At 39.8% G+C, this 13,339-nt stretch overlaps 1 protein-coding gene across 3 annotated transcripts in view; it reads right to left on the reverse strand.

Moving 5' to 3' along the window:
* Positions 1–605: 605 nt before the first annotated feature.
* The window catches only part of SCN11A (sodium voltage-gated channel alpha subunit 11), a 110,620-nt gene continuing 97,886 nt past the window's right edge, over positions 606–13,339 (reverse strand). For all 3 annotated transcript variants that reach the window (XM_054681698.1, XM_016940747.4, XM_016940746.4), the window contains 2 exons: positions 5,241–5,511; positions 606–2,436 (listed from right to left, as the gene is read on the reverse strand). In XM_054681698.1, the coding sequence (XP_054537673.1) occupies positions 1,388–2,436; positions 5,241–5,511 (1,320 nt within the window). In that variant the 3' untranslated portion in view covers positions 606–1,387. The remainder of the gene's footprint in view (positions 2,437–5,240; positions 5,512–13,339) is intronic.

Genomic DNA, 13,339 nt, shown 5'->3' on the forward strand with positions numbered 1-13,339 from the left:
CATCAAATGGCTAAGATCACTGGTTAAGCAGTATGTCTATGGATCTCTCACCCCGTGCCCCAGGTGTTGCTAAGAGGGTACTCTCTCTGCCCAAGGTGCCCACTGCAAATATCTTAACCAGCCAAGTGGGGCTCTCTTTTCAGTTTCAGCAAGTGATGTGCTGCAGTCAGCTTGAGCCAGCTCTCAAGAACTTATTATGAGCATCTCTTCTCAACTCCACGTCCAGTAACATTATGTTGATAGCTTGAAATCAGCCATAATGGGAGTACTCACACCACAGAGATTAGTGAATGCTATAAAGCATGGCTTTCTTTCTTCCTGAAGAGTCAGTTGTTAAACACTTGTCAGATACACCACTGGTTCTAGTCTTTAATTGCAAGCTAAGCACCACATTTAAACCACTACTCACACAACCACTGAACTAAAGGGGAATATTAGTGTACTATCTGAAAGAAACACAAACAGAAAGCTTTATTGAATTTATATATATATATATATATATATATATCTGAGATGGTAGCTTGTGAAAGGGTAGTAATTGACAAGTCAAGATTGTGCCTCTAGGTTTTAAACAAACCCAAAATAATTAATGTTGGTAAAAAATGTCTGCAATAAGCTATTCATTTATTGGCAAGTTTTGAATTTTCATTTAGCATGCAAAAGAGCTACATGTGATAAACCACATACTTGCATCAGGAAAATATCAAACAAAAATGATGTATCTAGAAACATAGAAAATACAACTTAAAATTTTAATGTGTTTTTCGTTTCTTATTCTTTTTTGTTTAGATATAACTTGAACCATGTTTCTTTTCTTTTCTTTTTTGAGACAGAGTCTCACTGTGTCACCAGGCTGAAGTGCAGTGGCACGATCTTGGCTCACTGTAACCTCCGTCTCCCAGGTTTAAGCGATTCTCCTGCCTCAACCTCCCAAGTAGCTGGGACTACAGGCGCATGCCACCATGCCCAGCTAATTTTTGTATTTTTAGTAGAGACGGAGTTTCATCATGTTGGCCAGGATGGTCTCGATCTCTTGACCTCGTGATCCACCCGCCTTGGCCTCTCAAAGTGCTGGGATTACAGGCATGAGCCACTGCGCCCGGCCTGAACTATTTCAATCCTAACATTGGTATGTCCTTTTACAGTCCTTCCTAGTGTCTTCTTCCTTATTAAAATAGTACCAGTGGTTGTCAAGTAGCCTTATCTTATATCTCTGTAAGTATCATTTAAAATGAAATTGAAATATCACTTATTTTAGCCAGAAAAGAAAATGTAATGGCTAATTTGGTGAATCCACTCCCTGTTCATACACTAAGCTGCTGACCCCTGGAGCTCAGAGGCTGAAGGCAAGGCTGTGAAGCTGTGAGGTAGACGTGGAGGTGAGGGCTCAGTCACAGTGGACCTTGCCCTTGGCCACCCCAAAGCTAGACAAGTCTCCATTGCAAAGAGTCTGGAGTGGTGAATGAGGCCTGTTTTCCAAGTCATTTTGGTCACCTTGGTCACCCTTGGTAACCTTCATCATGTACTTTCGAAAGGCCTTTTGAATAATAGCAGCACCTCTTTCCTCTTCCTTTCTCTTGGTGGTGGTGACTATGGGTTCATACAACTTCTTGAGAGGATTGGCTTCCATGAACTTCTCTTCCATCATTGCTTTCATGCTATCTAGGCCATCAGAGCCACCGAGTACCCTAGCGGTGAAGGCGAAAAGAATATCCATGCAGTGGAGGCGATCTTCACTCACCATGGGCAAGTCCATTACTAGAAATTGATATTTATTTGGCTTTGCGACACGCAAAGGCTCAGGCAAGGCATCAGCAAAGTCAGAAAGGGCAGAATATTTGATAAATTGTGTTGCTTCTGGGTCAAACTTTTCCCACACTTCATAAAATATGTCAAAGTCATCTTCACCCAAAGGGTCCTCACTTTCTTCAGTGGCTGTATTGAAGTTCTCTAAAATCACAGCAATGTACATGTTGACAACAATGAGAAAGGAGATGATAATGTAACTGACAAAGTAGGATGTGGCTATGCCAGGGAGGTGGCAGCTTTCTGAGGAAGAGTTACATGATTCTTTTGATCGCAGCATGGGGCTGAGCAGGGAATCCCAACCTGCTGATGTGCTTATCTGGAAGAGACAGAGCATGCTGCTGGCAAAAGACTTGAAGTTGAATATGTCATCAATTCCAGCCTCTGGATTCACTTTGGAAAACCAGTTCATACCCAAAATGGCATAGATAAACATAATCAGAAAGAGTAGAAGACCAATGTTGAACAGAGAAGGAAGCGACATCATCAGAGCAAAGAGGAGAGTCCTGATTCCTCGTGCAGCCCGGACAAGCCTCAGGATTCGGCCAATCCGAGCCAAGCGGACAATTCTGAAGAGCGTCGGAGGGAAAGGAATGTGCTCCTGATTTTCCAAGGTAGAAATCATTGTACCTCAGGAGAAGGAGAAAAGTAAATAAGTTTCCAGAAGGCACACTGGTTTCAGATCCAGCCTGTCTCCTGCCTCAGAATCCTATGGGGGCCAACTTTTTATCAATACTTTGTAGCTTATGTACAAAACTAAGAATTTCTTTTACCACTATCAGGGAAAATACCTATCTGTGTCTTAATTTGGAAAATAGTTTCCAAGGGCCATACAGTTCTTCTACATTTGTGTGTAGAAGAATTTAAATACAGCCCTACTACAGGTGTAGAAGGGCTGTATTTATTTGTGTAGAAGAATTTAAATACAGCCCTGCTACAAGTGAGGACAGCTTATCTGCTGAAAGAGCCACAATGTATGTAGGGCTAGAGGGAAATGGTAGCATTGGAATGCTCACCTTTAGGCTGAAGCTGCCCATGGATCTTTCATATTTGTCATCCTCATTCCAAGGACTTCTGAGATCCAAACTCAAAAAGCTCAAGGGACACAATTTGGAGATACTTTCTCTGTTGCTGCAAACCCCATAAATGTCATTTCAGAGGTTTGATCAAACAGCTGAATATTTGACCTAAAATGTCGCCCTGTTCTTCCATTGCCTGCTCTGCAAGCAAGTGATACAAGGATTTAAGACAATTCACATTTTGGCCTAAACATTATAGAATGGTTGGAACATGCTTGTCTTGTGTAGACATGGCCTTGTTCTTGCTTTGAGAGTCTTCTAGGGTTGTTAGGGGTCATGGGCAGTCTTTGAGTGCCCATGACCCCTAATGACCTTGAGTGTCCTGTAAGGTCACTAGGGGTCTATTAGGGTTCATGGGCAGCAGAATGCTCTGCTGTCACCTAATGACTAAAGAGAACTAGTTGATTATATACTTCACTGACTACCCAATTGTGCCAAAGAAGTTTAATTCATACTTTAATTGGAAAGTCAACCCTGGAAAGATGTAAAGTTTCTTAAGTGCCAATTCAGCAACAACTGGAGGAGGCCCATCATTTAAGATCTACCTCCTCTATGAATATTTCTTGGGCTGATCAAGCCCATAGTAATCTGTTCTTTCTCTGAGCTCATTTCTGCTTTGCACCATGTGATTTGGTGTTCAATTAATTTCCATATCTATCTTTTTTTGGCACTTTAAGATGAGTAAGCCATAATACCTCAACTAGATTGTTAACTCCTAGAGAGAGATTCATTTCAACTCACACTCATTTTGCATTTCTCCGAAAACTTAGGAAAGAGCTTGGAAAAGTACTGAGGCTAAAGCGTTGGACGGCAGAAATATTGGCAAAGGCATATAAAACTCTGTCCACATTAGTGAGTAGGATTAATATATGGATTAATCCCACTGCTGAGTATTATTTGGCTTAATATGTGGATTTTCTCATCCACTGGGGCAAATGCCATACAGCATGTATAACTGCAATTGCCAAGCAGTTGTTCAAAGGACAAAAGTCAGAAACATTTCCACAAAGTGCATGATGCCTGGCACTGCATGGAAGGAGCTGTTGGAATGAATGAGCTGCTCTTTTCTCATCAGAAGAAGGGCTCTTTGAGTTCTTAGAGGGCCTCCCCAGACATCCGACCACCATTTTCTAGCCCTTTTTTTTTTTTTTTTTTTTTGCTGCTGTCAATTTCACCAAGACTTGTGATTGGAATTGACTAATAAAAATTAAAGGTCTACTTGACTGTAAACTCAAGGAAGAATCTATTGATAAGCTTTATCTACATTAACATCATGGCTTAGAAACCAGAACACACTATGAACTGTAGCATATTTGTTGTTGTTCTCTGAAACACCTGCAATGCTGCAGTAGCATTAGGAACCAAAATATCTTGATCCAATATATCTGTCTGATGCATTCTTTCTGAGATCGCACAAAAGCTTCCACTTGGAAAATCAGTTTTCTTTGTCTTCATTGCGTTTTGAACTATGAGAAGGGCTCCTGGACCGTTTTACATAATTATAAAAAGTCAAGTTAACAGTTTAATTAAAACCAGACTTCAAAAACCCAGAGTAAGCACTTATGGTTTAGCCATGAAGAATTTAATTTTAAAGTTGATGTGTGTATGTGTGTGTTTTATAAGAAGGAGTGTGGTAATCACCTTCTTTCTTTTGTATTCTTTTATAAGCCTTTTAGTTAACCCTGCCTGTGATTAGGAAAAATATACTGATTAGAGAATGAGGCTGGTTGGTAAGCGGGGTCAAAGAATCTGAGAAAAGCACAGTTCACAATGTGGTTTAAGTTAACATGGGATATAGAATAGAAAAAAAGCTTTGATTGTCTGAATGATATACTCTTGAAAGCCCAATCTAGAGTGGGCCATGGGGCCTTGTACAGGGGTTGAAAGGGGGCACAGCAGTGCCACAGGGGCACAATAATTGTGATCTGGCATCCATGTGGATTTTGAACAAAGGAAAAAACATGGGCAGTAAATCCTTAAAACTAAAAAATGCTCATAGGGCTTATAGTTGCACAGGAAAGGTAGAACTTTGACTCAATTATCTGAATAAATCAGGTTACCACCACAAAAACTTCTGAGTCATTTTAATTTTGTCTATTTCCATTGAATACATTAGCTGCATAATTATTGAACTCTATTTCAGTTGTGTAGTGAGTTAAGGGAACGGAAATTACTCTCTATCTCCTAGCAACTTCCCAGTAAAGAATGGCATTAGTACCCCTGTCTATTCTTTCAGAAACTACACTTGGCCCAGCTTTCTGCTTTGTGGATAGTTTGAACAAACTTCAAAAAATGATAAGATTTACAAACTTACTTCTGGTTCTTAAAGTCCCTCTGACTGCTGATTTTACTTACTAACAATGGAAAGAAGCACGACCACACAGTCAAATAAATTCCAGCCATTGGTGAAGTAGTATTGCCTCAAAGCAAAGATTTTGATGAGACATTCTAATGTAAAGATGACCACAAAGACCCAGTTGAGATGGTCAAGGATGGATTTCATGGCTTTGGGTTGGTTGTATGATTCAGCCATCATGCTAATCATGTTTAGGATAATGAGACTTATGATGATGATGTCAAAGATCTGGCTTGTGACTATGTCGAACACGAGACCTTGACATTTGTTCTGAGAAAAAAAAGAAATTATAAATCATTTCGAATGCAAGAATAAAATTACATACAATAAAAAGAATATAAATACAACAGAATTTGTTTTTCCTTACAATTAAAGCAGTTCCTTGAAAAATACACAGACCCTTTTCAAAGGGCAAGAAATTCTTATAAATCCCCAGGCTTGCCTTATATATTTTCATTAAAATGCAATTAGTAACTGGTTTTAAGTGCTTAAGCTTATAGCTTTAATTCCATTTTAAAACAAAAAATATTAAAAAGTCTTAGTAACAACATAACTTTGATGTGATTGATGATGTGCTTTGCTGAAATAAAACAGTGCATGTTGGATTTAATAATAAAAAGATGAATCTTGGTATCTATATTTTATCTGTTTCTGCATTCTTACTTCAACAATATTAGTGCAGAGAATACCTGCTCACATAAGTATGTTGGCAAAATGGAATTAGTATCTTCAATGCTCCATTTGCCAATTCACAATAATCAGAACTTAACCAAAATTCTGTATTCAAATAATTCTTCAATGCCAATTTTAAAATTCTTGTTCACTTGAAGATAAAGCTAATAGATGAGATTATAATCCAATAATTACTAAAACTGAAAATAGAAAAAAATTATTAATTTATACTATAACTGAGGGTGAATTTACATGTGGTTTATATATAGATGGCCATACTGCCCAAAAAGTGAGTATATGCTGATTGTTCAGGTACAGGTCCTAACTCAAGTTTGCATTGCAAGTCTACCATATGCAGTGAAATTACTCAATTATTCCATGATTTTCTTTAATACAACTGCTGTGAAGCACTACTTTGTTCTTCACTTTGTGGAAAACTATTCCCAAATACAAATTCAGACATTGAAATTTTATAACATTCTTGACTATACGTTGGTTGCTTTACAATCTGTGTACATATTGTTTTATATTATATTATCACCTAATCAAAGTGGCATACACTATTATCTTTAGAGAACTCACATACTCCTAAGAATACATCTTTAGACACCCAAGGGATCTCTTATATAATCCAGGCAAAGATGATGTCGGCTTGTGGTGGTGACAGCAGATAAAGATAAAAGCATATAGGCTTAAGAGCTAATGTGAGGTGGAAGCAAGAACCGTCAGAAAATTCAAATGTAGTGGGCTTTGAGAGAGTTAAGACTGAGAATATAGTTTCTGGTTGATAAAACCATCTAACCAGCCAGAGAACAGAGGATGAGGAATATTAAAGAGAGATGATGAGATCTGACCTGAGCAGGTTGAGTTGAGGTGCCAGTGGGGGATCCAAAGGCAATGGGCAGGTAGAAGTATGAGTTTGGAGTGCAGGTACAGAAGCTAGAATACAGATGATATTAATATGGATATGAATTAAAACCACGGGAGTGAATTATATATCACTTGGGGACAGCAAGGGCAATGAGAGGAAGGAGGGTAGGGACAACACTAGAGGACACTACATTTCAGTTGTGACTTTCGAACCATGTGCTGGGAGCCCCAAGGCTTTTATCAAAGAGCCAGGAGAAGACACTAGAAAGTCAAGTGCCTTTCCTATTTAAGCATGAATTTGGGAAGTCAGAAAGGAGCTGGAGAAAAGTTGCACTCCAGGGAAGCGGAATGAAGGGCAAAAAGAAATATGAGGGAGGGTGAGTATTGGTTTTATAGTTAACTCTAACATCTAGACAAATAGAGGAGATTAAGAGCATAAATTACCTAAAGTGTTGGGTTACCTAAAGTGTTGGATGATCAAAAAGCATTCTATGTCACTTCAGAACGCAGTGTGACTCCTATACCTCAGTATGAATTTTAAAGCAAGAAATGAAGCCACCCTGTGAAGATGCTTCAGGAGAAATCGAAGTGATTCCAAACCCCTTGTTCTATTACTGGAAATGAAAGGCATCAATGCTCAGGCTAAAACAGCTATGTTTTCCTCCTATGCAATTGCTCTTCGTTTGTTTTGAGGGTCAAAAGCTAATATTTGGATTTTAGAGATGGAAAAAAAATCTCTGGGGAGATAAAGTTGTGGGTCAATGGCTAACTGTTGATTTGAAGTCTAAGCCCAGACTCAGGGACTTCTGGTGATATGATGTTGGATTTATCTCATGCGACACTACTCTGGAATATAAAAGTCAAGATAAACGTGCAGTGTTAAGTGGTGAGATTGTATTTGATTACCAGAATCATTCATTGAAGGCTTGATTGGTGAGTTGTAGCTACACAGGGAGAGCTGTGACTTTGCACCTACTCCCAGATAAGCCATGTGATAAGCATGCTATAAAAGATGCTTAAGGAATGGAGGTGACAGCTTTCCTATGTTAATGTTGTCTGCACCCACTTTCAGTTCATCTCTTGCAGCCTAGCATGCTCTGTGCAGTGCATCTATGTGTTGCAACTTTTGTTGGGCTGTGTGCTGTGTTGCTTGAAATAAACTGATAAATATGTCAGAACATATTGTGTCTTGTGACTCTTTTAGTTAATGCCAAACCCAAGACCAACTGGTAATGAGTCAGTGGTTGTATAGCATGCATATGTAAACAAAAATTCTCTCTTTTCTTGTTGTTGGCTCAAGTTCAAGTAAGAATTTTAAAGTGAAATTAGTACTAGAAAGTGAGATTGGTATTTAAAAGCTAGATTCAATTTAGGTAAACTGAAGTCCCATAAACCGCTGGCAGATGAAACCTCCCCAAATATAATTTTATCATTAACCCTGTGGTCAAAAATCTCTCACTATATAAAAGATAAATTCTAAATCCTTGGCCCTGACATTCATTGACTTTTTCAGTGCATCAAAAATACTTCATTTTAGTGTGATGGACTCTGTTTGTGCCTTAAAACATATTTTTTTGTTCAATAAATAATTACTGAGAACACATTTTATGCCAGGCCCTATTCTGAGTGCTGAGAATAGCAGTAAGTAGACTGCATTCATCATTTGCGATCTCATGTTCAAATGGAAACCTCCAAATTATCTGCATGCTTCCAATTGCAAGCCCTTCCTTCATCCTGCTTTCCCTGACGTTTCAGCCTCCACTGACCTGCTCTGCTATGGAGCATTCAAACTCACTTGTCAGAGCTACCAACTCTGTTGTGCCTATTGTACTACTTTATAATCCAATGCTCTAAAGTATGTATACAACATCTCAGCTCCTCAATTAGACTGCAAGCACAGAGCTGCCCTGGATGCTACTTCTATCTTGCCCCATAGTACCTGATAAAGCAGGATTCATAGAGCACAGGGATCAGCAAACCATGGCCTATAGGACAAATCCAGTGACCTATCTGTTATTATACAGCCCGTGAGCTCAGAATGGGTTTTACATTTTTAAATGTTTGGTGAAAAAAAAAAATCAAAAGAAGAATAAAGTTTTGTGACATATGATAATTATATAAAATCCAAATTTCCATGTCCCTAAATAAAGTTGTGTTGGAATACAGGCATGTTTATTTTTTCTATATTGTCTATGGCTGCTTCTGTACCACAATGGCAGAGTTGAGTACTATGACAGAGACGTATAGCCAGCAAAGACTGAAATATTTACTATCTGGGCCTTTAAGGAAAAGTCTGTCAATCCCTGATATATAAAGTTTATCATAAATACTTGTAAAGTGGAAGTAAGTATGCATGACCTTAACCTCACACTAATAAAAACTGGTAAAAAGTATTACAAGTACATTTTAAATTCATCAAAATTGAAAAAAGCAAAAACAGGAAGATGGCAGATAGGAGGCAGGGCTAACGTGCATCTCCCACTTGGATGGACAGAACAGTGTGTGGAGACTCACACTGTGGACTTTTGCTTCAAGAACCACCGCAGGAACGTAACAGGAAAACCAGAAGAATTCACAGATCCTTTGAAAGAAGTGACATGCCACTGCAGACTGCAAGAGACAGGTGAAAAGCCGTGAGTTCCCAAAGTGTGAGTGAGAGGGGGGAAAACCTGCCTCCAAACACACATCCCCACTGGGGAATCTGAAAATGCAGATCATGAGAGAAGGTTGTAACCTTACCTAGAGATGAAATGACTTTAGGGAGCTGCATGAAGTGCAAAAGTAGAAGAAGCAACAGGAACCTTGAAGGTACTCCCAGTCTCCAGCTTGAGCCCTGGAATGCCATTCCTGACTGTATCTCACAGGGGTCTTCTGAGAAGGCAGCCAGCCAAATAAAAGGAGGGGCCATAGGGTGAAAGAAACTTCCAACTAGATTTTGTGATAATTTCGACTAGGTACAAACTTCCTGAGCAGAATCCAGGGGGCTAACGGGAGTTGCTGCAGATACGAGTGCAGGAGCTGCTGACATCGTGGGCAGACAGGGAGGGATGTGGCCTGAGAGCCATGCTTGCTTTGTCAGCAGGGAAGCTTATGGCCTGGGGCAGGTCTGAGATCCTTGAGTAGGCTGTCTGGATCTAAACTTGGTGCAGTTAGCACGGTACTGCAGGAGCAAGACCAGCCTCACCAACTGTGTGGGAGCTGGGCGAGGCCTTTCACTACTGGCTATCCCCCACTTCTCTGGTGATCTATACTGCACAGCAGAGGTAGCCATAATCCCCTCTGGAACATAACCTCATTGGCCTGAGGACCACTTCCTCATCCCCCACAGTGGTTATGGCAAGCCCCACTCAAGGAGAGTCTGCACTTGGACCTGCCTAACCCTGCCCTCACCTGATGGTTTTTCTCTACCTGTCCTAGTAGCTGAACACAAAAGACATAAACCCTTGGGAGTTTTATGGCTCTGCCTGTCTCCTGAAAGTCAGAATACTTCCCCTGGCCAACTTAGGGCAAGCGTATATCCCACTGCTAATAGCACAGTGGTGCTCTCTTGAAAGCACCACCTCCTGGCTGGAGGTCAACCAACTCAGGACATGACTGCAATTCATGACAGAATAGCCCTGATCCCAGGAAGGAGAAAACGACAGCTAATTCTACTGCCTGCAACATCCTGACTAACCAGAGGTCCTGAGTCTGTCCACGTGACAACTTCACTGCTAGCATAACCAGCATTTGAGAAAGCCAGCATACTAAATGTATCTACAGCCAAGGACTCTCACAGAGTCTACTTCACTCTCCTGCCACTTCCACCAGAGCAGGTGCTGGTATCCACAGCTGGGAAACCTGAAAACAGATCACATCACAGGACTCTTTGCAAACATTCCCCAGCACCACCCCAGAGCCTAGTAGCCCTGCCAGGTGGCTAGACCCAGAAGAGCAATAACAATACTGCAGTCTGGCTTTCAGGAAACCCCATCCCTAGGGAAGGGGGAGTGCACCACATCAGGGGATCACCCTGTGGGACAAAAGAATCTGAAGAGCAGGTCTTGAGTTCCAGATCTTTCTGCTGGTGGGTAGTTTCTCACAGCAGAAACACAATTGCAGTGCTGGCACAGTAGGGAAAGTCTGCACCTCTAGCCGAATGGGCAGGCATCCTCTGTGATAGTGAAGGGCCTTAGAGAAGAGGTCCTTGTTTTCCTCTGGCACTTCACTGCAGACACAGCTGGGGCTTCCCCCACAGGAACACAGTATGGAGGCATCTATAGACAGCCTGTCTGGAACAATCCAGGGTGAATGCGGCCCCAGAGAAGGAGCACACCCTAGATTCAGGCTGTGTGAGAGGCAGAGTCACAGTTCCTCCCTACTTGGAACATCAACATTCCTACAGATGAAAAGAGGTGGCTGTCTGATCTGAACAGCCAAAACACTGGGATAGGAGTGAGGCTGTGAGGTGAATAGCTTTCTGGCTGACCTGGCAGAGGAGCTGAGGTAGCTTCTACTCTTCACCCTGATAAAACCTCAGCGCATCTAACTGAGAGGTCTCCCAGCCACCTTCATCAAGGCTGGGACCTCAGCCCACTGTTGGGTATTACATTTACCCACCTGCCTTAGCCATAGCCAGTGCCTACTCAGGGATACCTTCCCTATTGGCCTGAAGCCTGAATCATCAAGTCAGTAAATAAAACACTGGGAAAAAATTAAATAAATAAATAAATAAATAAATAAAAATGTACACCGTGAGAGAACCAGATAAGCTGCAAGAGATCCCTGCCATTCCAACTCCATAGGACACAGTGAACTTGCCAGCACACTAAGACAGTAACTACTACAACCAGCATCAGGGAAAGCCAGTGCACAATGACTCTCTATAACTAAGGATCTCATACAGAGTCTTTACTCCTACAAGCACCAATAATCAAATTAGGCTAAAATACACACTGTCCTGATGTTAAAGAGGGAAAATATTTTAAATTAAAAAAAAAACACACTTCAATTAAAAATAAATCCAAGAACAATTTTAAGTAATAGTCTACCCAAGTGAAAAGGAACCAGAAAAGTAATTCTGGTAATATGACAAAATAGGTTCTATAACACCTCCAAAAGATCATACTAGCTTCTCAGCAATGGATCCAAACCAAGAAGAAATCTCTGAATTTCCAGATAAATAATTCAGAAGATTTATTATTAAGCTAATCAAGGAGATACCAAAGAAAGGTGAAAACCCACTTAAAGAAATTTAAATAACAATACAAGATATGGATAAAAAAATTTTCCAGAGAAATAGATATCATAAAGAAAAAATACTCACAACTTCTGGAAATGAAAGAAACACCTAGGGAAATGCAAAGTGCCATGGTAAGTTTCAACAATAGACTAGGACAAGTAGAAGAACTTTAGAGCTCAAAGACAAAGCTTTTGAATTAAAAGCCAATCAGACAAGGACAAAGAAAAAAGTTTAAAAAATGAATGAAGCCTCCAAGAAATTTGGGATTATGTTAAATGGCTAAACCTAAGAATAATTGGTCTTCCTGATGAAGAAATCTAAAGTTCATAAAACTTATCTGAAGAAATAATTGAGGAAAACTTTCCTGGCCTTGTTAGAAATCTAGACAACCAAATAAGAAGCTCGAAGAACTTCTGGGAAGTTCATCACAAAAAGATTATCACCTAGGCACATAGTCATCAAGTTATCTAAAGTCAAGATGAAGGAAAGAATCTTAAGAGCTGTGAGACAAAAGAATTAGATAACCTATAAAGGAAAACCTATCAGATTAACAGTTAACTTCTCAGCAGAAACCTTACCAGCTGGAAGGAACTGGGGTCCTATCTTCAGCCTCCATAAACAATATAATTGTCAGCCAAGAATTTTGTATCCAGTAAAACTAAGCTTCATAAATGAGGGAGAGATAAAGTCTTTTTCAGACAAATAAATGCTGAGAGAATTCATCACCACCAAACCAACACTGCAAGAAATGCAAAAAGGAGTTCTAAATTATGAAACAAACCTTGAAATGCACCAAAACAAAACAAAACAAACAAACAAACAAAACCTCCTTAAAGCATAATTCTCACGGGGCCTATAAAACAACAACATAATTTTTAAAAACCCAACAAAGTATTTAGGCAACAACTAACAGGATGAATAGAACAGTACTTCACATCTCAATACTAATGTAGAATGTAAATGGCCTAAACGCTCCATTTAAAAGATACAGAATTGTAGAATGGATACAAACCAAGCATCTACTGTCTTTAAGAGACTCACCTGACACATAAGGACTCATATAAACTTAAGGTAAAGGGTGGAAAAAGATATTCCATGCAAATGGAAATGAAAAGTGAGCAAGAGTAGTTATTCTTATATCAGACAAAACAGACTTTAAAGCAACAAAAGTTAAAAAAGACAAAGAGGGACATTATATAATGATAAAATGATTAGTCCAACAGGAAAACATCACAGTCCTAAATATATGTGTACCTAACACTGGAGCCCCCAAATTCATAAAACAATCACTATTAGACCTAAGTAATGAGGCAACACAATAATACTGGGAGACTT

This window comes from Pan troglodytes, chromosome 2, assembly GCF_028858775.2.
Source record: "Pan troglodytes isolate AG18354 chromosome 2, NHGRI_mPanTro3-v2.0_pri, whole genome shotgun sequence".
NCBI classification, from domain to species: Eukaryota; Metazoa; Chordata; class Mammalia; order Primates; family Hominidae; genus Pan; species Pan troglodytes.